This window comes from Oncorhynchus mykiss, chromosome 11 (genome assembly GCF_057628025.1).
Source record: "Oncorhynchus mykiss isolate SJ-2025 chromosome 11, ASM5762802v1, whole genome shotgun sequence".
Taxonomy (NCBI): domain Eukaryota; kingdom Metazoa; phylum Chordata; class Actinopteri; order Salmoniformes; family Salmonidae; genus Oncorhynchus; species Oncorhynchus mykiss.
Genome location: NC_143032.1, coordinates 47,466,125 through 47,492,189, shown reverse-complemented (window position 1 = coordinate 47,492,189; position 26,065 = coordinate 47,466,125). Strand labels below are relative to the sequence as shown.

Here is a 26,065-nt window from a genome sequence, read left to right as displayed (position 1 = left end):
TAATATGTTAAATGTCAGAATAATAGTAGAAAATGATTTATTTCAGCTTTTATTTTTTTCATCACATTCCCAGTAGGGAAGAAGTTTATATACACTAAATTAGAATTTGGTAGCATTGCCTTTAAATTGTTTAACTTAGGTCAAGCGTTTCAGATAGCCTTCCACAAGCTTCCCACAATAAGTTGGGTGAATTTTGTCCCATTCCTCCTGACAAAGCTGGTGTAACTAAGTCAGGTTTGTAGGCCTCCTTGCTCGCACACGCCTTTTCAGTTCTGCCCACACATTATCAATAGCAACAACAAATGAGCTCCTTTAGTGACGGGGGTGGAACTAGGTCTGTGTGGAAAGCTGCGTGAGAGAGAGATGACTCAAGTAGCATAGTAAACTATAAAAATGGATGTTACACACAGCGTATCACATTTAACAAACCAAACATTCAAATACTGTTATAGAAGGTAAAGTAAAAACCTAAACCGGTCCGTGCATTAATACTGGTATATAGTCAAATATGGTATACCGCCCAGCCCTAGTAGATTTGTGCCAGCACAGGGGGATAGGCCAACAAGTGAGTTTTGCTTCAGTAAGGTTGGCTTCTTAGCAATGGTTATCAAATGTACTGCAGAAATGGAACGTAAATCACAGAGAATAAATGTTGTGGTGGCAGCTGCAGAGAAATATTTGGGTATATGAGATTTTACTTCAAAAGAGTTACAGGATGTGTTGAAGAGCGACGTCCAGTCATCCCAGGCCCTTGGCATGGTGCAGGAGCAGATAGGGTCAAAGTAGTGAGAATGGGGTCGTGGGAAACTGGCAGCTGCAGAGAAGTACCTGGGTGTGCAAGATTTTACTGCAGAAGAGTTAATGGGGTGGTGATTTAAATGTTTATTAAATAGTGGTATATAGGTCTAGGGCTAGTTGGTGGTACAAGATTTTCCTTTTAGGAACAGGAATAATGAAGAGAATGTAATGTAGGTAGGCCGTGACTGGCCTCACACTTTAGTACAATAGGTGGTGGTGTATGCACCTTTAAGTTGGATGCAATCCACCAACCCAATCCAAAAGAAGACTGCGATTATTAACATGACTTGGATCAGCCTCCAGGGGTAGCTGTGGTCAGCTACATGATTTTTCTCTGTCTCATTGTCATGCCCAATAACTGTGCTGCTTTTACACTCCCTCCTCAATGCCACACTTAAAGAGCAACTGCCTTTAAAAAGCAATAAATCCCTTTGAAAATGTCCTGTGTGGCACCCCGTATCTGGTAGTTTCCCCAATTCTTTACACTCTGAACATATCAAACAAGGAACATCAATACAATGTCATATTTAGCCTCAATTATAAGCCTCAGGCCTCCCGAGTGGCGCAGTGGTTAAGGGCGCTGTACTGCAGCGCCAGCTGTGCCACCAGAGACTCTGGGTTCGCGCCCAGGTTCTGTCGTAACCGGCCGCGACCGAGAGGTCCGTGGGGCGACGCACAATTGGCCTAGCGTTGTCCGGGTTAGGGAGGGCTTGGCCGGTAGGGATATCCTTGTCTCATCACGCACCAGAGACTCCTGTGGCGGGCCAGGCGCAGTGCGCGCTAACCAAGGTTGCCAGGTGCAAGGCGTTTCCTCCAACACATTGGTGCGGCTGGCTTCCGGGTTGGATGCGCGCTGTGTTAAGAAGCAGTGCGGCTTGGTTGGGTTGTGTATCGGAGGACGCATGACTTTCAACCGTCGTCTCTCCCGAGCCCGTACGGGAGTTGTAGCGATGAGACAAGATAGTAGCTACTAACAATTAGATACCACGAAAAAGGGGTAAAAATTCACTCACTTTTTTTTATTTTTATTAGCCTCAGAGCCTCACATTCTAAATTCTGGGTTGATATCTTGAACATGAACATTCAAATAATCAAATTGGTGTCACTGGGGGCAACTCTACAGCATAAACCAGTCAGTAGATTAACAGTGCACGCACACACCTGAACACTACTCATCTCCCAGGACTGTGTGTATGTATGTATGTGTAGGCTGAGTACCAGAGGGGAAACAGACAGGGCAGAGTAACATAAGTGTAAACATCATCATCACAATCAGTTCTCTCTCTCAGGGCTCTATTTGAACAAACCTAAAGCAATGATACATCCAAGCACTGGAAATAGCGTTATACAGTTGAAGTCTGAAGTTTACATACACCTTAGCTAAATACATTTAAACTCAGTATTTCACAATTCCTGACATTTAATCTTAGTAAAAATTCCTAGTTTTAGGTCAGTTATGATTACCACTTTATTTTAAGAATGTGAAATGTCAGAATAATAGTAGAGAGATGGATTTATTTCATCACATTCCCAGTGGGTCAGAAGTTAACATACACTCAATTAGTATTTGGTAGCATTGCCTTCAAATTGTTGAACTTGGGTCAAACGTTTCGGGTTAGCCTTCCACAAGCTTCCCACACTAAGTTGGGTGAATTTTGGCCCATTCCTCCTGACAGAGCTGGTGTAATTGAGTCAGGTTTGTAGGCCACCTTGCTCGCACACGCTTTTTCAGTTCTGCCCACACGTTTTCTATGGGATTGAGGTCAGGGCTTTGTGATGGCCACTCCAATACCTTGACTATGTTGTCATTTAGCCACAAATTTAGAAGTATGCTTGGGGTCATTGTCTATTTGGAAGACCCATTTGCGACCAAGCTTTAACTTCCTGACTTATGTCTTGAGATGTCGCTTCAATATATCTACATCATTTTCCTGCCTCATGATGTGAAGTGCACCACCCTCCTGCAGCAAAGCACCCCCACAACATGATGCTGCCACCCCAGTGCTTCACGGTTGGGATGGTGTTCTTCAGCTTGCAAGCCTCCCCCTTTTTCCTCCAAACATAACAATGGTCATTATGGCCAAACAGTTCTATTTTTGTTTCATCAGACCAGAGGACATTTCTCCAAAAAGTACGATCTTTGTCCCCATGTGGAGTTGCAAACCGTAGTCTGGCTTTTTTTAAATGGCGGGTTTGGAGCAGTGGCTTCTTCCTTGCTGAGCGGCTTTTCAGGTTATGTCGATATAGGACTCGTTTTACTGTGGATATAGATACTTTTGCACCTGTTTCCTCCAGCATCTTCACAAAGTCCTTTGCTGTTGTTCTGGGATTGATTTGCACTTTTCCCACCAAAGTACGTTCACCTCTAGGAGACAGAAAGCATCTCCTTCCTGAGCAGTATGATGGCTGCGTGGTCCCATGGTGTTTATACTTGCGTACTATTGTTTGTGGCATCTTCAGGCGTTTGGAAATTGCTCCCAAGGATGAATCAGACTTGTGGAGGTCTACAATTTATTTTCTGAGGACTTGGCTGATTTTCCCATGATGTCAAGCAAAAAACACTGAGTTTGAGGGTAGGCCTTGAAATACATCCACAGGTACACCTACAATTTACTCAAATGATTAGCCTATTAGTTAATTAGCCTATCAGAAGCTTCTAAAGCCATGCCATCATTTTCTGGAATTTTCCAAGCTGTTTAAAGGCACAGTCAACTTAGTATATGTAAACTTCTGGGATTGTGAAACAATGAATTATAAGTGAAATAATCTGTCTGTAAACAATTGTTGGAAAAATGAATTGTGTCATGCACAAAGTAGATGTCCTAACCGACTTGACAAAACTATAGTTTGTTAACAAGAAATTTGTGGAGTGTTTGAAAAACAAGTTTTAATGGCTCCAACCTAAGTATATGTAAACTTCTGACTTCAACTGTAGGTCCTGGGGGTGTTTCAGAAATATGTTAGCTATTTTCACAGCCGTAATTATGAATGCAATAGCTGGCGGTGGCCCGAAAGGGCTGGATGTTGATGAATAAACAGTAGTTGTGACGAGGGCTTGGCCCCTCACTGGCCAATCAACGCGGTCCATAGGCTTAATACTGCCTGCGTTTGTCTCAAGTTCTGTAGGTTATTGTCATCAACTTCAATTCTCGTCCAGGTCCATTGTGGATTGATACTACAGTTTATTAAATAGCATAGGCTACGGTAATGAGTAATAGCAACAGTATGTTTGGAGTTGTAATTGGCTTCAACGAGCCTAGCCTACATATCTTTACGTATCGCAGTTCTCCAAAAATAACAAAATACTAGGCTCTGTAAATTGTATTGTATGTGAGGCATGTTGTCAATAAGCAAAATACAGCCTTGGCCTACCGTTGATACTGCATTATAGGACTGAATCCTTCAATAAGTTTGGATAAGGGAGTCTTTCGTAATAACATGAGGCGCTCTTTGGAAATGGGGATGGCTACTTTTATGGAAATGCTACTTTGCAAGACCAGGATAAAAAAGGCAAAACGCATTGCTTCTTTTGGCTATAAGCCAGAATACACATGCGCACCTTTCTGATGCTGCTAAACCAGCCTTGATTAAGGGGAGGGTAGGCTATGCTTGGTTTCGAATCAAATTAAACTAAATTATGTTTCTAAACCAGATGAATTGGCATAAAAGACACATTTCTCCTTCCATAGGCACTGTGTGTCATGCATGGCTGTGTTTCCACTCTCAAACTCCATGCCATTATAAACTGCGTTACCATTAAGACCTGCTTTTTGTGGGTCTGAACTTCCCATTAGCTCTGCATGAAATTAAATATTGCCACCCCTCCCACCTCAGGGCAAGCGAGATGAAAATAGACAGGTAAATTACCAAACCTTGCATTAGGGCCGTAAAATGCCAGTTTATACATGACGAAATTGCAAACTAACATGTGCCTCCTTAGTGCCAGCTGGAAATAGAGCCACAGGAGATGTCAGCAGCTCCACCGGGATGCCAAACAGTATGATTTTCAGTCATGAAACAAAACACAGTAAAGGCAAAGACAAATGATTATTAATATATATTTTTTTAAACCTATCAGAGAGTGTCAATACACTCTGTATGTCAGACTTCAGAGCCCCTCCCTCGTGCGAGGAGCCAGCACCGAGAGTGTCGCCAAATTAAGCCAGTCAGTTAGGGAGCCCAGGGTTGTTCGCAGATATGGGGAGGGGTGGTGTTTCACAGTGTTCAAATAATTCTGTCATCGGGGGGTTGTGAATGTGGATATAGTGAATGTATAGTCACTTCCATTGCTAGGTTCCAACCAAGTTTAAGCAAATATTCAAGCAAATATTAGAAGATGTAGAGGAGCCAACCACATTAAATAATCCAGGACCTCACATCATACTTATTTTTGTGTGCTGTCAAACATGTTTTGGCTCTCCTCAACTCCTCACATAGGACAATGTCCAAGAGCTTAGAAAGCGTGGGAGACAAAAAATCTCATCTGACAGCCCGGGCTGCAGCGGTTCCAGTCGGGGGTCTTATCGATCGGTTTGCAACACATTCCACACAGTGGAGCAAAATAAAGAAGACAGGACCTCCTCCTAATGCCAACACAATGAACAATTTGCAGAGGTAACCGTGCGTGAGGGAGTTGCCTTTTCTAACAATCTAAGTCTTGGTGACTCTCGTACTGTACCTGAAGTCGTAGGAGACACTGGTGGTGGCGGACCCAGAGGTGCTGGCAGCGTCTGTGGAGTCCAGGTCAAGACTGAAGGTCCGTCCCGAGCTAGTGCTGAGGAGTAAACAGCGTCAGCTCCGTTCAGACGCTGGAAATAAGTGCTATTCAGAGGATTTTGTGGCCCCTGGACCAGATAGAATAGTCCTATTTTGTCGTTTCTAATCCTAACCTCAAAGGAAAATGTACATTATTACCATGGTCCCTCACCCTGCGACTTGAATTTGCAAGTCACTGTTCTGCGCCCATATAATAAAAGAGCCTGCATGCTAAAGGCGTGTGAATGTGTGAGAAAGTACTATATCTAGCTAATGGAAGAAAGTTAATGTAATGCTTCAAAGCTCCCACAGACTATTTTAGCTGTTCTCATCCTCCAGCTCTGTTCAGGTGCTATAGAGTTATGACCAAGCCTATTCCACTCCTCACATTCCGACAGCGTTAGTCCACTTTTTGGCGTTGCACCAGCTATTCCCCATCTCTTGATTTTCCTCTAAGAAAGCTTGGTTGATTCTCAACAGTCCCCAAAGTGTTTGCCTTTACTTTTATTACTATGCACTGTTCGGGAGATAACCTTTACAGGAAAGCGTAATTAAATCTCTTCGTTCGACACATTGATGAAAATCATCAGAGGGGTGACAAAACAACACTGCCAGAGGTTGTCTTTCAAAGGGAAATTCATGTAAATTAAGTAGATAGCTAGGGCCTTGAAAATTATTGCATTCAATCGAAGTCAATGTCAAATGTTTGCAGTAGTACAGAGTTCATTGGAAATGAGCATCTAGACAAAAGTGTTAAAAATTACAGTTAGAGCTGGTTTTCAAGACACAGTCCTAGATTTAAAATAACTTTAAATTGATAAACTCAATTGAACATGCTACTTAATCCAATCTGAATCTGTCAGGGAAACTGGCCCTTAGTATCCAAACCATTTACCTTTTGAGGCTTTGTAACTCGTCCAATGTGAAGTCAAAGATGTTGGCCATATGATGGTTGGTGCTCCAGGCTGAGGTCAGGTCATTCTACATAACAAATCACACACACACGGTATTATAGTACTCAGCCAGTGTCATAAACAGACAGTCATCATCATCGTCTTCATCACTACTGTTTAAATGCTACATGCCAGAGATCAACTAGATTCAGCCTGGGGCAATTTTCTTCTTTCATAAGAAGATGATCAGGGGGCCGAAGCATAGTTACTAATAGTATTTTTTTAACGACAAATTGACCGCAAGAAACCCTAACAGACATCATATTTGATATCAATAAAACATTGTATTAACTAAATGTATTTAGGGGTAGATCAGCTTTAATATTGCAGATAGTTTGTGGCTTCCATCAATGTAATTGTCTGCGTCATTTTCAATCTCCCATATATATTTTTTGTACAGTACCAGTCAAAAGTTTGGACACACCTACTCATTCAAAGGTTTTCCTTTATTTTGTATAAGGGCTATTTGACCGAGGAGGAGAGCGATGGAGCACTGCATCAGATGACCTGGCCTCCAGTCACCTGACCTCAACCCAATTGAGATGGTTTGGGATGAGTTGGACCGCAGACTGAAGGAAAAGCAGCCAACAAGTGCTCAGCATATGTGGGAACTCATCTCTGAGACCATCTATTTGCCATCTATTTTTCAACTGTGTTGTGATGTTTCACAAACATTCTTAACCTTTATATTCTCATAGTTTTTACAGATTGTAAATTAAAGATACAATATTTCCCTAAGAGTATTATTACATCATTGATCAATTGACTATGAATTTTTTTAATCACCCAGCAGTGCTATTTGCAGAGACAGATTCAGGTAAATGTTGCAATTCTTCAGCTATTCCTGAACCTTCGACCAAAAACCAGCTAAATATGGCCAGTACCAAAATAAATGATCTAATAATTCTCTATTCACAGCTAAATCTGCAGAGCAGGGATGGTTGTGTCCCCATATACAGTTGAAGTCGGAAGTTTACATACACCTTAGCCAAATACATTTAAACTCAGTTTTTCACAATTCCTGACATTTAATCCCAGTAAAAATTCCCTGTTTTAGGTCAGTTAGGTTCACCACTTTATTTTAAGAATGTGAAATGTCAGAATAATAGTAGAAAGAATAACTTATTTCAGCTTTTATTTCTTTCATCACATTCCCAGTGGGTCAGAAGTTAACATACACTAAATTAGTATTTGGTAGCATTGCCTTCAAATTGTTGAACTTAGGTCAAACGTTTTGAGTAGCCTTCCACAAGCTTCTCACAATAATTTGGGTGAATTTTGGCCCATTCCTCCTGACAGAGCTGGTGTAACTGAGTCAGGTATGTAGGCCTCCTTGCTCGCGTCACGCTTTTTCAGTTCTGCCCACAAATGTTCTATGGGATTGAGGTGAGGGCTTTGTGATGGCCACTCCAATACCTTCACTTTGTTGTCCTTAAGCCATTTTGCCACAACCTTGGAAGTATGCTTGGGTTCATTGTCCATTGGAAGACCCTTCAATATATCCACAATTTATCTCCCTCATGATGCCATCTATTTTGTGAAGTGCACCAGTCCCTCCTGCAGCAAAGCACCCCCCCAACATGATGCTGACACCCCCATGCATCACTGTTGGGATGGTGTTCTTCGGCTTGCAAGCCTCCCCCTTTTCCTCCAAACATAACGAAGGACATTATGGCCAAACAGTTCGATTTTTGTTTCATCAGACCAGAGGACATTTCTCCAAAAAGTACGATCTTTGACCCCATGTGCAGTTGCAAACTGTAGTCTGTCTTTTTTATGACGGTTTTGGAGCAGTGGCTTCTTCCTTGCTAAGAGGCCTTTCAGGTTATGTCGATATAGGACTCGTTGTACTGTGGATATAGATACTTTTGTTCCGGTTTCCTCCAGCATCTTCACAAGGTGCTTTGCTGTTGTTCTGGGATTGATTTGCACTTTTCCCACCAAAGTAAGTTAATCTCTAGGAGACAGATCGCGTCTCCTTCCTGAGTGGTATGGCAGCTGCGTGGTCCGGTGATGTTTAAACTTGCGTACTATTTTTTGTACAGATGAACATGGCACCATCAGGCGTTTGGAAATTGCTGACAAGGATGAACCAGACTTGTGGAGGTCTACAATTTTGTTTCTGATGTCTTGGCTGATTTATTTTGATTTTCCCATGATGTCAAAAAAAGAGGCACTGAGTTTAAAGGTAGGCCTTGAAATACTTCCACAGGTACAACTCCAATTTACTCAATGATGTCAGTTAGCCTATGACATCACTTTCCTGAATTTTCTGACCCACTGGAAATGTGATACAGTGAATTATAAGTTGCACAATTGTTAAACAACAGATTATGCACAAAGTAGATGTCCTAACATACTTGCCAAAACTATAGTCCAAAACTATAGTTTGTTAAAACTTCTTAGGGAAAGGGGGCAGTATTTTCACGTCCGGATGAAAAGCGTGCCCAAAGTAAACTGCCTGCTACTCAGGCCCAAAGCTTAGTAGATTTGGATAGAAAACACTCTGAACTTTCTAAAACTGTTTGAATAGTGTCTGAGTATAACCGAACTGATTTGGCAGGCGAAACCCCGAGCACAATCCATCCAGGGACATTTTTTTTTAGGTCAATCTGTTTTCCATTAGTTTTCTATGGTAATCCCTTTTTATTAGGAACCTACTTGCAGTTCCTATGGCTTCCACTAGATGTCAACGTTTGTTTTCGTCCGGTATTGAACACAGTTTATCCAGTCTTAAATTTTTATCGATTATTTACGTTTTAGGATATCTAAGGTTTTATTAGGAAAGTTGTTTGAAATGTTTGGACCAAGTTTACAGGTCATTTATTAGATACTTTGTATTCATGTTGGGCGAGTTGGAACCGGTGTATTTTCTGAATCAAATTATCCAAATAAATGGACATTTTGGGGATATAAAGAAGGACTTCATCGAACAAAAGGACCATTTGTGATGTTTATGGGACATTTTGGAGTGCCAACAGAAGATGATCTTCAAAGGTAAGGCATGAATTATAGCGTTATTTCTGACTTTTGTGTGGCACCTGCCTGGTTGAAATATGATTTTCATGTGTTGGTATGCGGGGCGCTGTCCTCAGATAATCGCATGGTCTGCTTTCGCCGTAAAGCCTTTTTGAAATCTGACACTGCAGCTGGATTAACAAGAAGTTAAGCTTTATTTCGATGTATTACACATGGATGTTTTGAGAGTTTTTATTATGAGTATTTCTGTTTTTGAATTTTGGCGCGCTGCAATTTCACTGGATGTTGTCAAATCAATCCCATTACCGGGATTCGAGCGGGAAGGGATCACAAAGAAGTTAACAAGACATTTGTGGAGTGGTTGAAAATCAAGTTTTAATGACTCCAACCTAAGTGTATGTAAACTTACGACTTCAACTGTATATAACATTCTACTGGTTGCAATAATTTTGTATAATGAGTTAAAATTGAAAAGTTGAAAAGTTTTGAATCCAGCGTTGTTTTGTGTATCAGTTCATAAACCATCTGCCATGGAATTGGTACATCGAAAAATCTCTTCCCAACCTACAGTGCATTCGGAAAGTATTCAGACCCCTTCACTTTTTCCAGATTTTGTTACATTACAGCCTTATAATAAAATTGATTAAATAGTCAATCTTCACAAAATACCCCATAATGACAAAGCAAAAACAGATTAGAAAACATTTATGAAATATCATGTTTACATAAGTATTCAGACCCTTGACTCAGTACTTTGTTGAAGCACTTTTGGCAGCGATTACATCCTTGAGTCTTCTTGGGTATGACGCTACAAGCTTGGCGAACATGTATTTGGGGAGTTTCTTATCTGCAGATCCTCTCAAGCTGTGTAAGGTTGGATAGGGAGCAACGCTGCACAGCTATTTTCAGGTATCTCCAGAAATGTTTGATTGGGTTCAAGTCCGGGCTCTGGCTGGGCCACTCGAGGGATTCAGAGACTTGTCCCAAAGCCACTCCTGTGTTGTTTTGGCTGTGTGCTTAGGGTCGTTGTTCTATTGGAAGGTGAACCTTCACCCTGAGTGCTCTGTAACAGGTTTTCATCAAGGATCTCTCTGTACCGTTCATCTTTCCCTTGATCTTAACTTGTCTGCCAGTCCTGCCGCTGAAAAACATCCCCACAGCATGATGCTGCCACTACCATGCTTCACCGTAGGGATGGTGCCAGGTTTCCTCCAGACGCTTGGCATTCAGGCCAAAGAGTTCAATCTTGGTTTCATCAGACCAGAGAATCTTGTTTCGGTGCCTCCAAGCGGGCCTTTTACTGAGGAGTGGGTTCTGTCTGGCCACTCTACCATAAAAGGCCCTCATCTCCCGATTGTTCAATTTGGCCAGGCGGCCAGCTCTAGGAAGAGTCTTTGTGTCTCCAAACTTCTTCCATTTAAGAATGAGGGAAGCCACTGTGTTCTTGGAGACCTTCAGTGCTGCAGACATTTTTTGGTAACTTTCCCCAGATCTGTGCCTTTACAGAATCCTGTCTTGGAGCTCTACGGACAACTCCTTCGACCTCAGGGCTTGGTTTTTGCACTGTCAACTATGGGACCTTATATAGACAGGTGTGTGCCTTTCCAAATCATGTCCAATCAATTGAATTAACCACAGGTGGACTCCAATCAAGTTGTATAAATATCTCAAGGATGATCAATGGAAACAGGATGCACCTGAGCTCAATTTCCAGTCTCATAACAAAGGGTCTGAATACTTCCGTAAATAAAGTATCTGTTTTTTTTTGCGTTTAGCTAATAGCATCTGATTTTGCTAGTAGTTTGTTCTAATTTTGTTAGCATTCTGGTGATAGAGGCCCGATGGGCTTTTCGTGTGCTATGATGATAATAGCATAAATCCCAGGATGAGAAAAGGACAGTATGACGGACGATATGAAAATCTGGATACCGTCAAATCCTAATTTCAAACCTTGTTTACATTTGGAGCTGATTTGCTGGTCTTTTTACAGTCTTTTATAGACGGGTTGGTTGTTTACCAACAAAACCGATGCGTGCAAAACAGACTGGGTTAGCTTAGACTGTTGACAACCATATTTTGCCTCCACATGTTTATTGAAAACAAATACATTTGCACAATGAGCACTTGTTGTCTCTCAAATACATAGTTAACGATGTTGGTTAGCTAGCTAGCGAATGTTTTTCATATTAGCATAGACATGACAGAGGTCAAAACAAGACAACATCAATAACAAGATACAACGAGCAGAAACGAGCCACCTACGCTTCCCCACATGGTATCTTCTTTTATTTGTTGCTAGCCATCGGAATCATAACGCACACTTTCCGGTCACATCGATGCGTGCACATGATTTTCGTGACGTGGTCAGCCAACCCGTATATTTCCAACAATTAATAATAAATAATACGTTGTGTTTTGCTCAGAAAACTTGGGGGCCAAATAAAAATCACTTGGCCTGCGGGCTGCCAGTTGGAGAACCCTACTATATGCTTTGTCTACATTTTCAAATCAGAGCACCTTCCTCCTTCCAGCGAGGCAGTAATTACTAAGAAATGTCAGAGGTCTGTTGTTTGAGATGAATATGCCTGGGGACCAGACATGCACTGCTCTGTTCAGGGGGATTTGTCAGTAAAATGCCTCAAAGGCCAACTGTAATCCCCTTTTGAGTAGAACTGTGGAGAGAGACAGTGATGAGGGCAATGACACATAAGTTCTTCATGGGACATGGCAGAGAGAAGACAGACTTTTAGAAGATGGACAGTGGTCAGAGGGAAAGAAAAAAGAAGAGCACAGACAAATGGAGAAGGGAGGGATTCCAACCACGTTGCTAACCATCAGAGATAGGAATGAGTGAAATAACCAGGGGTTTGGATCGTTCAGTGTGGTTGAAACTTGAGGTCGACCGATTAATCGGAATGGCAGATTAATTAGGGCCGATTTCAAGTTTTCATAACAAGCGGAAATCTGTATTTTTGGGCGCCGATTTTGCAGATTTAAAAAATAAAAAATATTAATACCTTTATTTAACTAGGCAAGTCAGTTAAGAACACATTCTTATTTTCAATGACGGCCTAGGAACGGTGGGTTAACTGCCTTGTTCAGGGGCAGAACGACAGATCTTCACCTTGTCAGATCCAATCTTGCAACCTTACAGTTAACTTGTCCAACGCTTTAACCACCTGCCTCTCGTTGCACTCCACAAGGAGACTGCCTGTTAAGCGAATGCAGTAAGCCAATTTAAGTTGCTAGCTAGCATTAAACTTATCTTATAAAAAACAACCAATCAATCATAATCACTAGTTATAACTACACATGGTTGATGATATTACTAGTTTATCTAGCGTGTCCTGCGTTGCATATAATCGATGCAACGCTGGGGGATGATTTAACAAAAGCGCATTCGCGAAAAAAAGTACAATCGTTGGACGACTGTACCTAACCATAAATACCAATGCCTTTCTTAAAATCAATACACAGAAGTATATATTTTTAAACCTGCATATTTAGCTAAAAGAAATCCAGGTTAGCAGGCAATATTAACCAGGTGAAATTGTGTCACTTCTCTTGCACGCAGAGTCAGAGTATATGCAACAGTTTGGGCAGCCTGGCTCATTGCGAACTAATTTGCCAGAATTTACGTAATTATGACATAACATTGAAGGTTGTGCAATGTAACAAGAATATTTTGACTTAGGGATGCCACCCGTTAGATAAAATACAGAAAGGTTCCATATTTCACTGAAATAATAAATGTTTTGTTTTCGAAATGATAGTTTTCGTATACGACCATATTAATGACCTAAGGCTCGTACTTCTGTGTGTTATGTTATAATTAAGTCTGTGATTTGATAGAGCAGTCTGACTGACCGATGGTAGGCAGCAGCAGGCTCGTAAGCATTCATTCAAACAGCACTTTCATGCGTTTTGCCAGCAGCTCTTCACAAGCACAGCGCTGTTTATGACTTCAAGCCTATCAGCCTAATGGCTGGTGTAACCGATGTCAAATGGCTAGCTAGTTAGCGGGGTGCGCGCTAATAGCGTTTCAAACGTCACTCGCCCTGAGACTTGGAGTGGTTGTTCCCCTTGCTCTGCATGGGTAACACTGCTTCGAGTGTGGCTGTTGTCGATGTGTTCCTGGTTCGAGCCCAGGTAGGGGCGAGGAGAGGGACGGAAGCTCTACTGTTACACTGGCAATACCATAGTGCCTATAAGAACATCCAATAGTCAAAGGTATATGAAATACAAATGGTATAGAGAGAAATAGTCCTATAAATACTATAATAACGACAAACTAAAACCTCTTACCTTGGAATATTGAAGTCTCATGTTAAAAGGGACCACCAACTTTCATATGTTCTCATGTTCTGAGCAAGGAACTCAAACATTAGCTTTTTTACATGGTACATATAGCACTTTTACTTCTCCAACACTTTGTTTTTGCATTATTTGAACCAAATTTCATTATTTATTTGAGGCTAAATTGATTTTTATTGATGTATTATATTAAGTTAAAATAAGTATTCATTCAGTATTGTTGTAATTGTCATTATTACAAATGTAAAAATGTAAAAAAAAATATATATATATTTTTTTAAATCGACTGATTAATCGGTATCTGCTTTTTTTGGTCCTCCAATAATCAGTATCGGGGTTGAAAAATCATAATCGTCCGACCTCTAGTTCAAACAGCAGAAAGGTGGTTCGATGTGAGGTGTTTTGAAAATGAGGGAGGATCTTGTGACAATCCGAGAACTTACATTGGGAATGGCGTCCTCCAGCAGCCATTTCGACCTTTTCTTCCTCCTCTTCTCTGCCGGGAGAGAGCTAAAGAGACAACTTTCACTTTCTGACCAAACAATATGATTATTGGGTGACAATTCGGCACAGCCTTATAGCATCATTAACATTGATTAAAACCTCTTGGTGTTAGGGGGCGCTATTTTAATTTTTGGATGAAAAACGTTCCCGTTTTAAACAAGATATTGTCACGAAAAGATGCTTGACTATGCATATAATTGACAGCTTTGGATAGAAAACACTCTGACGTTTCCAAAACTGCAAAGATATTGTCTGTGAGTGCCACAGAACTGATGTTACAGTCGAAACCCAGATAAAAATCCAATCAGGAAGTGCCACATTTTTTGAAACCGCCTCATGCCAATGACTCCTTATATGGCTGTGAATGAGCTACGAATGAGCTTACGTTTTCCACGTATTCCCCAAGGTGTCTACAGCATTGTGACGTCTTTTTACGCATTTCCATTGAAGAATAGCCGTAAGGGCGCATATTTAGAAAGTGGTCACATGGTGTCTCCCGCAGAAAATCTTTAGTAAAATACTGAGGTAGCCATTTTTCCAATCGCTTCTTATGAGAAACCAATTGCCTCGACGGATATATTATCGAATATATACAGTGCCTTGCGAAAGTATTCGGCCCCCTTGAACTTTGCGACCTTTTGCCACATTTCAGGCTTCAAACATAAAGATATAAAACTGTATTTTTTTGTGAAGAATCAACAACAAGTGGGACACAATCATGAAGTGGAACGACATTTATTGGATATTTCAAACCTTTTTAACAAATCAAAAACTGAAAAATTGGGCGTGCAAAATTATTCAGCCACCTTAAGTTAATAATTTGTAGCGCCACCTTTTGCTGCGATTACAGCTGTAAGTCGCTTGGGGTATGTCTCTATCAGTTTTGCACATCGAGAGACTGACATTTTTTCCCATTCCTCCTAGCAAAACAGCTCGAGCTCAGTGAGGTTGGATGGAGAGCATTTGTGAACAGCAGTTTTCAGTTCTTTCCACAGATTCTCGATTGGATTCAGGTCTGGACTTTGACTTGGCCATTCTAACACCTGGATATGTTTATTTTTGAACCATTCCATTGTAGATTTTGCTTTATGTTTTGGATCATTGTCTTGTTGGAAGAGAAATCTCCGTCCCAGTCTCAGGTCTTTTGCAGACTCCATCAGGGTTTCTTCCAGAATGGTCCTGTATTTGGCTCCATCCATCTTCCCATCAATTTTAACCATCTTCCCTGTCCCTGCTGAAGCAAAGCAGGCCCAAACCATGATGCTGCCACCACCATGTTTGACAGTGGGGATGGTGTGTTCAGCTGTGTTGCTTTTACGCCAAACATAACGTTTTGCATTGTTGCCAAAAAGTTCAATTTTGGTTTCATCTGACCAGAGCACCTTCTTCCACATGTTTGGTGTGTCTCCCAGGTGGCTTGTGGCAAACTTTAAACGACACTTTTTATGGATATCTTTAAGAAATGGCTTTCTTCTTGCCACTCTTCCATAAAGGCCAGATTTGTGCAATATACGACTGACTGATTGTTGAGTCTCCCACCTCAGCTGTAGATCTCTGCAGTTCATCCAGAGTGATCATGGGCATCTTGGCTGCATCTCTGATCAGTCTTCTCCTTGTATGAGCTGAAAGTTTAGAGGGACGGCCAGGTCTTGGTAGATTTGCAGTGGTCTGATACTCCTTCCATTTCAATATTATCGCTTGCAAAGTGCTCCTTGGGATGTTTAAAGCTTGGGAAATCTTTTTGTATCCAAATCCGGCTTTAAACTTCTTCACAACAGTATCTCGGACCTGCCTGGTGTGTTCCTTGTTCTTCATGATGCTCTCTGCGCTTTTAACGGACCTCTGAGACTATCACAGTGGAGGTGCATTTATACGGAGACTTGATTACACACAGGTGGATTGTATTTATCATCATTAGTCATTTAGGTCAACATTGGATCATTCAGAGATCCTCACTGAACTTCTGGAGAGAGTTTGCTGCACTGAAAGTAAAGGGGCTGAATAATTTTGCACGCCCAATTTTTCAGTTTTTGATTTGTTAAAAAAGTTTGAAATATACAATAAATGTCGTTCCACTTCATGATTGTGTCCCACTTGTTGTTGATTCTTCACAAAAAAATACAGTTTTATATCTTTATGTTTGAAGCCTGAAATGTGGCAAAAGGTCGCAAAGTTCAAGGGGGCTTTCGCAAGGCACCGTATGTTAAAAACACCTTGAGGATGGATCCTAAACAACGTTTGCCGTGTTTCTGTCGATATTATGTAGCTAATTTTGAAAAAAGTTTGGCGTTGTAGTGGTAGCATTTTCCGGTCGATTCCTCAGCCAAGCATGATGAACAAACGGGAGCTATTTCGCCTGCAAAAATTATCTTTTTGGAAAAAAGGAACATTTGCTATCTAACTGGGAGTCTCCTGAGTGAAAACATCCGAAATTCTTCAAAGGTAAATTATTTAATTTGGTTGCTTTTCTTATTTTCGTGAAAATGTTGCCTGCTGCCAGCAGAGCCTAGCATAGCATTATGCCATGATAAACTTACACAAATGCTTGTCTAGCGTTGGCTGTAACGCATATTTTGAAAATCTGAGATGAGAGTGTGATTAACAAAAGGCTAAGCTTGTGTTTGAATATATTTCATTTGCGATTTTCATGAATAGGAAAAGTTTCTAGGTGTATTTATGTCCGCTGCGTTATGCTAATTCATTTGAGGCTATGATTACGCTCCCGGATCCGGGATTGCTAGTCGCAAGAAGTTAATTAACACTTTCTGACTGAGCCAAGACAGGCCTCATTGAAATACACGGTTTCCCATGAAAACAAGCATATCACAACGCCGTGAAATACCTGTTCCTGTCTGGGCCTTTCTTTCGTCCTCTCCATCCCTCGTTTTGGGCCCTCTCAGGAAAGAGTTTGGAGGGAGGGTTCGGTGGAACGCGTGTCCTCAGGCGGAAGATGCATTTCCTCTTCTTGATCTCCTTCCCGCAGAGAAACCTGGAGAAATACAGAGGGGATGTTAAGGTCATGGTCTGGTAAAGGAGGTGTGATGTCAACAAATAAACCTTCAGCCGAGTAACATGTCTGTTGTAACAAATACTCTTATCACCCAGAACAAAAAGTAAACAACTTACTGAATGTTGGGGGCCATACTATATTATTGTTAGCTGGACATGATAATTACATTGGCAGATTCAGTAAATGCTGTTGATGGGATTTCCAATTAAATAGTAGTTTTATAATGCATTATCTGAATACAACGGAGAGAGATGTCTTACTTGCTCTTGTAGTTGTTCAGAGCATCAAGGAGATATTGGCCTCTTTCTGTTGGAGGAGTATTGGAGAGCTGTGGGGAATATCAAAATGTTAGTCTGATGCAATTGACTTGAGATGGCATTAATCAACTTCCTATCCGGATTCCTACTCAGAATTCAGACAGGAATTCATTTGGTGGTTCTAACCTTGCCCAAATGGAAATGCTCCCAGTTGTTGCTGACAAAGTTAAGGATCTCCTCCAGCTCAAAGTACTTCTTCTTACTCTGGACTCCCAGGTTGTAAAGTGCCAAGTGCACCACGTCCACCCTGGATAAGAAACCAGGGACAATCAGTGAGCTCAAAATAGAGATGAAATGAGAGGGGAAAAAAGATACGCATGTTTAACAGAAACCAGTACCTCAAGGATCCCACGATTGCAATTGTTTTTGCCAAATCAACAATTCCCCACATATTATGCAAGGGCTTGTAATATCTTATGCTTCACGGAGTCATGGCTGAATGACGACACTATCGACATACAGCTAGCTGGCTGGTTATACGCTGTGCCGGCCAGATAGAACAGCGCCGTCTGGTAAAACAAGGGGTGGCAGACTATGTATTTTTGTAAATAACAGCTGGTGCACGATATCTAAGGAAGTCTCAAGCTATTGCTCGCCTGAGGTAGAGTATCTCACGATAAGCTGTAGACCACAATTAGACAGCATTGAATGAGATGTATTACCGCCATAAGCAAACAAGGAAACGCTCACCCAGAGGCGGCGCTCCTAGTAGCTGGGGACTTTAATAAAAGGAAACTTAAATCCGTCTTACCAAATTTCTATCAGTATGTTAAATGTGCAACCAGAGGGGAAAAAAAACTCTGGACCACCTTTACTCCACACACAAAGACGCATACAAAGCTCTCCCTCGCCCGCCATTTGGCAAATCTGACCATAATTCTATCCTCCTGATTCCTGCTTACAAGCAAATTTTAAAGCAGGAAGCACCAGTGACTCTATAAATAAAAAAAGTGGTCAGATGAAGCAGATGCTAAGCTACAGGACTGTTTTCCTAGCACAGACTGGAATATGTTCCAGGATTCCTCCAATGGCATTGAGGAGTACACCACATCAGTCATTGGCTTCATCAATAAGTGCATTGATGACGTTGCCTCCACAGTGAACGTACGTACATACCCCAACCAGAAGCCATGGATTAAAGCCATGGATTACAGGCAACAGAGCTAAAGGCTAGAGCTGCCGCTTTCAAGGAGCGGGACTCTAACCCGGAAGCTTATAAGAAATCCCGCTATGCCCTCCGAAGAACCATCAAACAAACAAAGCGTCAATACAGGACTAAAACCGAATCGTACTACACCGGTTCAGACGCTCGTCGGATGTGGCAGGGCTTTCAAACCATTACAGACTACAAGGGGAAGCACAGCCGAGAGCTGCCCAGTGACAAGAGCCTACCAAATGAGCTACAGTGCCTTGCGAAAGTATTCGGCCCCCTTGAACTTTGCGACCTTTTGCCACATTTCAGGCTTCAAACATAAAGATATAAAACTGTATTTTTTTTGTGAAGAATCAACAACAAGTGGGACACAATCATGAAGTGGAACGACATTTATTGGATATTTCAAACTTTTTTAACAAATCAAAAACTGAAAAATTGGGCGTGCAAAATTATTCAGCCCCCTTAAATTAATACTTTGTAGCGCCACCTTTTGCTGCGATTACAGCTGTAAGTCGCTTGGGGTATGTCTCTATCAGTTTTGCACATCGAGAGACTGACATTTTTTCCCATTCCTCCTTGCAAAACAGCTCGAGCAAGGTGAGGTTGGATGGAGAGCATTTGTGAACAGCAGTTTTCAGTTCTTTCCACAGATTCTCGATTGGATTCAGGTCTGGACTTTGACTTGGCCATTCTAACACCTGGATATGTTTATTATTGAACCATTCCATTGTAGATTTTGCTTTATGTTTCGGATCATTGTCTTGTTGAAGACAAATCTCCGTCCCAGTCTCAGGTCTTTTGCAGACTCCATCAGGTTTTCTTCCAGAATGGTCCTGTATTTGGCTCCATCCATCTTCCCATAAATTTTAACCATCTTCCCTGTCCCTGCTGAAGAAAAGCAGGCCCAAACCATGATGCTGCCACCACCATGTTTGACAGTGGGGATGGTGTGAGCTGTGTTGCTTTTACGCCAAACATAACGTTTTGCATTGTTGCCAAAAAGTTCAATTTTGGTTTCATCTGACCAGAGCACCTTCTTCCACATGTTTGGTGTGTCTCCCAGGTGGCTTGTGGCAAACTTTAAACGACACTTTTTATGGATATCTTTAAGAAATGGCTTTCTTCTTGCCACTCTTCCATAAAGGCCAGATTTGTGCAATATACGACTGATTGTTGTCCTATGGACAGAGTCTCCCACCTCAGCTGTAGATCTCTGCAGTTCATCCTGAGTTGTCATGGGCCTCTTGGCTGCATCTCTGATCAGTCTTCTCCTTGTATGAGCTGAAATTTTAGAGGGACGGCCAGGTCTTGGTAGATTTTCAGTGGTCTGATACTCCTTCCATTTCAATATTATCGCTTGCACAGTGCTCCTTGGGATGTTTAAAGCTTGGGAAATCTTTTTGTATCCAAATCCGGCTTTAAACTTCTTCACAACAGTATCTTGGACCTGCCTGGTGTGTTCCTTGTTCTTCATGATGCTCTCTGTGCTTTTAACGGACCTCTGAGACTATCACAGTGCAGGTGCATTTATACGGAGACTTGATTACACACAGGTGGATTGTATTTATCATCATTAGTCATTTAGGTCAACATTGGATCATTCAGAGATCCTCACTGAACTTCTGGAGAGAGTTTGCTGCACTGAAAGTAAAGGGGCTGAATAATTTTGCACGCCCAATTTTTTCAGTTTTTGATTTGTTAAAAAAGTTTGAAATATCCAATAAATGTCGTTCCACTTCATGATTGTGTCCCACTTGTTGTTGATTCTTCACAAAAAAATACAGTTTTATATCTTTATGTTTGAAGCCTGAAATGTGGCAAAAGGTCGCAAAGTTCAAGGGGGCCGGATACTTTCGCAAGGCACTGTAAATCACTTCTATGCTAGCTTCTAGGCAAATAACACTGAAACATGCATGAGAGCACCAGCTGTTCCGTGATCATGCTCTCCGCAATCAATGTGAGTAAGACCTTTAAACAGGTCAACATTCACAAGGCCACAGGGAGAAACGGATTGCCAGGATGTGTACTGCAAGCATGCGTCTTCACTGACATTTTCAACCTCTACCTGTCCGAGTCTGTAATACCAACATGTTCCCCCATAGTCCCTGTGGCCAAGAAAACTAAGGTAACATGCCTAAATGACTACCGACCCGTAGCCCTCATGTCTGTAGCCATGAAGTGCTTTGAAAGCCTGGTCATGGCTCACATCAACACCATTATCCCAGAAACCCTAGACCCACTCCAATTTGCATACCGCCCCAACAGATGATGCAATCTCTATTGCACTCCACACTGCCCTTTCCCACCAGGACAAAAGGAACACCTATGTGAGAATGCTGTTCATTGACGACAGCTCAGCGTTCAACACCATAATGCCCTCAAAGCTCAACAATAAGCTAAGGACCCTGGGACAAAACACCTGCCTCTGCTGCTGGATCCTGGACTTCCTGGCGGGCTGCCCCCAGGTGGTAAGGGTAGATAACATATCCGCCATACTGATCCTTAACTCAGGGGTGGGTGCTCAGTTCCCTCCTGTACTCCCTGTTCACTCATGACTGCACGGCCAGGCACAACTCCAACACCATCATTAAGTTTACTGATGACACAACAGTGGTAGGCCTGATCACCGACAACGACGAGACAGCCTATAGGGAGGAGGTCAGAGACCTGGCCAGGTGGTGCCAGGACAACAACCTCTCCCTCAACATGATCAAGACAAAGGAGATGATTGTGGACTACAGGAAAAAGAGGACCGAGCACGCCCCCATTCTCATCGACGGGGCTGAAGTGGAGCAGGTTGAGAGCTTCAAGTTCCTTGGTGTCCACATCACCAACAAACTAACGTGGTCCAAGCACACCAAGACAGTCGTAAAGAGGGCACGAAAAAATCTATTCCGCCTCAGGAGACTGAAAAGATTTGGCATGGGTCCTCAGATCCTTAAAAGGTTCTACAATAAAAATAAAACACAAAATTCATTGAAGGCCTGAAAATCTAAAGATGAACTGATTGTAATGTATCTAGAGCTGATAGCAATTAATGAGTGCCGAACCCTCACCTGCAGCATTCACAAGTATAAGGTGCATATCAGATCATAAGGTATGAGTATGACAATGTATTTCATCATCTTCATAAATGGAATTCTCAATTATACATCCCTATGGGTTAGCAGATAAGAAATTGGGTTTAGAGAGGTGTAAATGTAGTCCTCTTAATCAGAGCTATTGTGCTGCCTGAATCATTCACAGCACCACTATGTGTATTAACACCAATACAGTGCAATACTGTACAACTTTATCTATCCCTATGACATTATGCGCACAAGAGCACAATCATTGCATACATGCATACATCCTGCACTATACGACACAAATGCCTTTTGTATTCTTAAAGTACCCCTGAGTGAGCCTCAGAGGTAGGTAGGAAAATAATAGTAGCCATTTACCATCGGAGAGCCAGGCGCTTAATGTACTCCAGTCCTTTATTACACACGGAACAGATGAACAAGTAAAACCTGAAAGAGAAAGGAAGAGAGATCAGAGGAGAAAGCACAGGTCACATGCCTCTAGGGGAAATCAAAATCAATATTGGCCCTCGGTCATCTGGCTACACCTTCGACTTCCATGATATGTCTTATGACTTCCCAGGATTTGCTCTGACCGTAGGGCTGAGCATTACAGTGCATTCGGAAAGTATTCAGACGGCTTCACTTTATCCAAATTTTGTTTTGTTACAGCCTTCTAAAATCGAATAAATTGTCATTTTTTCCCCTCATCAATCTACACCCCATAATGACAAAGTAAAAATTGTTTAGACATTTTTAGCTAATTTATTCAACAACAAAAAATTAAATATCAGATTTACATAAGTATTCAGACCTTTTACTCAGTACTTTGTCGAAGCACTTTTGGCATCGATTACAGCCTAAAGTCTTCTTGGGAATGACGCTACAAGCCTGGCACACCTGTATTTGGGGAGTTTCTCCCATTTCTCTCTGCAGATCCTCTCAAGCTCTGTCAGGTTGGATGGGGAGCAACGCTGCACAGCTATTTTCAGGTCTCTACAGATGTTCGATCGGGTTCAAGTCCAGCCTCTGGCTGGGCCACTCAAGGACATTGAGACTTGTCCCAAAGTCACTTATGCGTTGTCTTGGCTGTGTGCTTAGGGTCGTTGTCATGTTGAATGGTGAACCATCGCCCCAGTCTGAGGTCCTGAGCGCTCTGGGTTTCTGTTCTGCACTTTGTGACATCAGCTGAGGAAAGAAGGGCTTTATAAATAAATGTAATTGATTGGTTTTCATCAAGGATCTCTGTACTTTCATTTCCCCCTCAATCCTGACTAGTCTTCCTGCCACTGAAAAGCATCCCCACAGCATGATGCTGCCCCCACCATACTTCACCGTAGAGACGGTATTGGCCAGGTGATGAGCGGTGCCTGGTTTCCTCCAGATGGCTTCATCAGATAATCTTGTTTCTCATGATCTGAGAGTCCTTTAGGTACATTTTGGCAATCTCCAAGCGGCTGTCATGTGGCTTTTACTGAGGAGTGGCTTCCATCTGGCCAGTCTACCACAAAAAGGCCTAATTGGTGGAGTGCTGCAGAGATGGTTGTTCTACTGGAAGGTTCTCCCATCTCCACAGAGGAACTCTGGAGCTCTGTCAGAGTGACCATCAGGTTCTTGATCTCTCCCTGAACAAGGCCCTTATTCCCCGATTGCTCAGTTTGGCTGGGCGGCCAACTCTAAGAAGGGTCTTGGTGGTCCCTAACTTCTTCCATGGCCACTGTGATCTTGGGGACCTTTAATGCTGCATAAATATTTTTTGTACCCTTCCCCAGATCTGTGCCTCGACACAGTCCTGTCTCGGAGCTCTACGGACAATTCCTTCGACCTCAGGGCTTGGTTTTTGCTCTGACATGCACTGGCAACTGTGGGACCTTATATAGACAGGTGTGTGCCTTTCCAAATCATGTCCAATCAAATGAATTTACCACAGGTGGACTCCAATCAAGTTGTAGAAGCATCAAGGATGATCAATGGAAACAGGATGCACCTGAGCTCAATTTCAAGTCTCATAGCAAAGGGTCTGAATACTTATGTAAATAAGGTGTTTCTGTTTTCATTTTTAATACATTTGCAAAAATGTCTAAAACACATTTTCGCTTTACCATTATAGGGTATTGTGTAGATTGAGGCAAAACATTAATTTGATACATCTTAGAATAAGGCTGTAACGTTACATTTGGAAAAAGTCAAGGGGTCTGAATACTTTCCTAATGCACTGTATATCAATTTGATTAATTACAATTGATGTTATAGCGCAATGTTCCAAATGCCTGTATCAAAATAATCATGTTTTTCTGTTTGTTTTCATGAGCTTTTTATGTCTTTCTGGTCTCGTCTCCTTCACTCTTCTGTGCTGTGTGCACTGTGTACAGGCTATGATGTTCAAACAGTTTGTGATGGACAGGAGGGTGTATTCATAACAGTTACTCTCTTTTTAGCATGCAAATAGATCCAAGTTGGCTCGACTTTAAATATGAGCTGGCTACTCACTAGCATGTGCCTACTACTAGAAGTTGGTCATTATTAGTGCATGTGCATGATTCTGGTTACATTTTCTTCAGAAATTGCATTTTCATTGACAGACTTGAAAGCCAGATCAGTGATTACTGTAAAAAAAAGCAGGTTAAACTATTTTGATAAAATAATTATTAGTGGGTTTTATGGTTGTGGAAGGCTTATAGTTAGCCTAGGTAGAATTTTACATGCAGTGTATTGACCTTTACGTGGATGTCGATTTAAGGCAGCGGAAATGCGGAAGACACATTTCAGTTGTACAACTGACTAGGTATCACCCTTTCCCTTATTGCACAACAAGGCTTATTCAGGGAAAACGTTTTAAAAAAATCAAAATATACAGTATATCGTAAATCCCCCATGACTTTGAAAAAAATCTAGATATGATTTTTAGGCCATATCGCTCAGCCCTACTGGACCGTGGGAATAAAACCTCTTGTTTGATAACAATGTTACGCACCTATCTCCAAACATCATGGACTCCTGTAGGCACTGGATACAGGCCTCATGGAACCACTGTTGACACCGAAAACACTGCAGCATCTTCAAGTACCACCTGGGTGGAAAGCAGCCATTTAGTGAAAAGTAGTAGTCACTGAATGAGCAACAGAGTGCTAAGAGGCATCTTTCTGAATCAAATACAGCTGCTGTGCCCATCTGAATCAAATACAGCTGCTGTGCCCATCTGAATCAAATACAGCTGCTGTGCCCATCTGAATTGAATACAGCTGCTGTGCCCATCTGAATCAAATACAGCTGCTGTGCCCATCTGAATCAAATACAGCTGCTGTGCCCATCTGAATCAAATACAGCTGCTGTGCCCATCTGAATCAAATACAGCTGCTGTGCCCATCTGAATCAAATACAGCTGCTGTGCCCATCTGAATCAAATACAGCTGCTGTGCCTTCATTGAGTCACAAAACCTGCTAATGGATTTTAAAAGTGTGGATATGTAAATGCTATGCTACAGTGTGTCTAGCCAGCACGCTCACTCTCCAGGTCCTCCACAGTAGCAATAACACTGTTGGTGATTTGTGCGGTGCTGAGAATCCCACTCCAGCTCTGCTGGGTTGTAGGTAAGCACCTGCTTCATGGCCTGCAGTGCTTTTGCTATAGCGCCCTTTTTGAGAGCTCCCCCTTTCTGTGAAGAGAAGAAACAGCCACATCAACATGGTTCGGCAATAGGACAGTGATCTGTAGGACACATCATAGCGAAATGTTTTAAAACAGAAAACAAAAATGTGTTTTCTTATTGGACGTGTTTAGATAGTGCCTCTCCATTTCACTCCTTTTCCAAATGTTTTCTCACTACTGAACAAGACCCTAGATAAACAGTAATTTATACATTATATTAGTCAGTTTTGTTTTCCTTGAGCAGGTTATTCTATTAATAATACTCACCCGCACAGCTAAAGCAAAGATGCACCTCCTGCAAAACCATGGTGACAAATCCATTGAGCTCTCCACCTCTGGCAGGTGGCACTGCTGGTGGTAACCTGGAAAAAACAAAAACAAGAGGACCAAGATCATTTCAGAACAAACCGAGCATTTGGGTTCCTCCCCCGGAACTCCAAAGTGGCGGAGCTGTCTAAGGCACTGCATCTCAGTGCTAGAGGTGTCACTACAGACCCTGGTTCAATTTCAGGCTGTTTCACAACTGGCCGTGATTGGGAGTCCCATATGGCGGCGCACAATTGGCCCA

At 41.9% G+C, this 26,065-nt stretch overlaps 1 protein-coding gene across 3 annotated transcripts in view; it reads right to left on the bottom strand.

Annotated features, from left to right (window-relative positions):
* Nucleotides 1-26,065, bottom strand: part of LOC110535736 (PHD finger protein 19) — a 37,042-nt gene that overhangs the window by 5,242 nt on the left and 5,735 nt on the right. For all 3 annotated transcript variants that reach the window (XM_021620951.3, XM_036935524.2, XM_021620952.3), the window contains exons 5-14: nt 25,765-25,859; nt 25,356-25,504; nt 24,823-24,918; nt 22,230-22,298; nt 17,757-17,877; nt 17,574-17,641; nt 17,146-17,292; nt 14,243-14,309; nt 6,449-6,534; nt 5,477-5,572 (exon numbers count right to left, since the gene is read on the bottom strand). In XM_021620951.3, the coding sequence (XP_021476626.3) occupies nt 5,477-5,572; nt 6,449-6,534; nt 14,243-14,309; nt 17,146-17,292; nt 17,574-17,641; nt 17,757-17,877; nt 22,230-22,298; nt 24,823-24,918; nt 25,356-25,504; nt 25,765-25,859 (994 nt within the window). The remainder of the gene's footprint in view (nt 1-5,476; nt 5,573-6,448; nt 6,535-14,242; nt 14,310-17,145; nt 17,293-17,573; nt 17,642-17,756; nt 17,878-22,229; nt 22,299-24,822; nt 24,919-25,355; nt 25,505-25,764; nt 25,860-26,065) is intronic.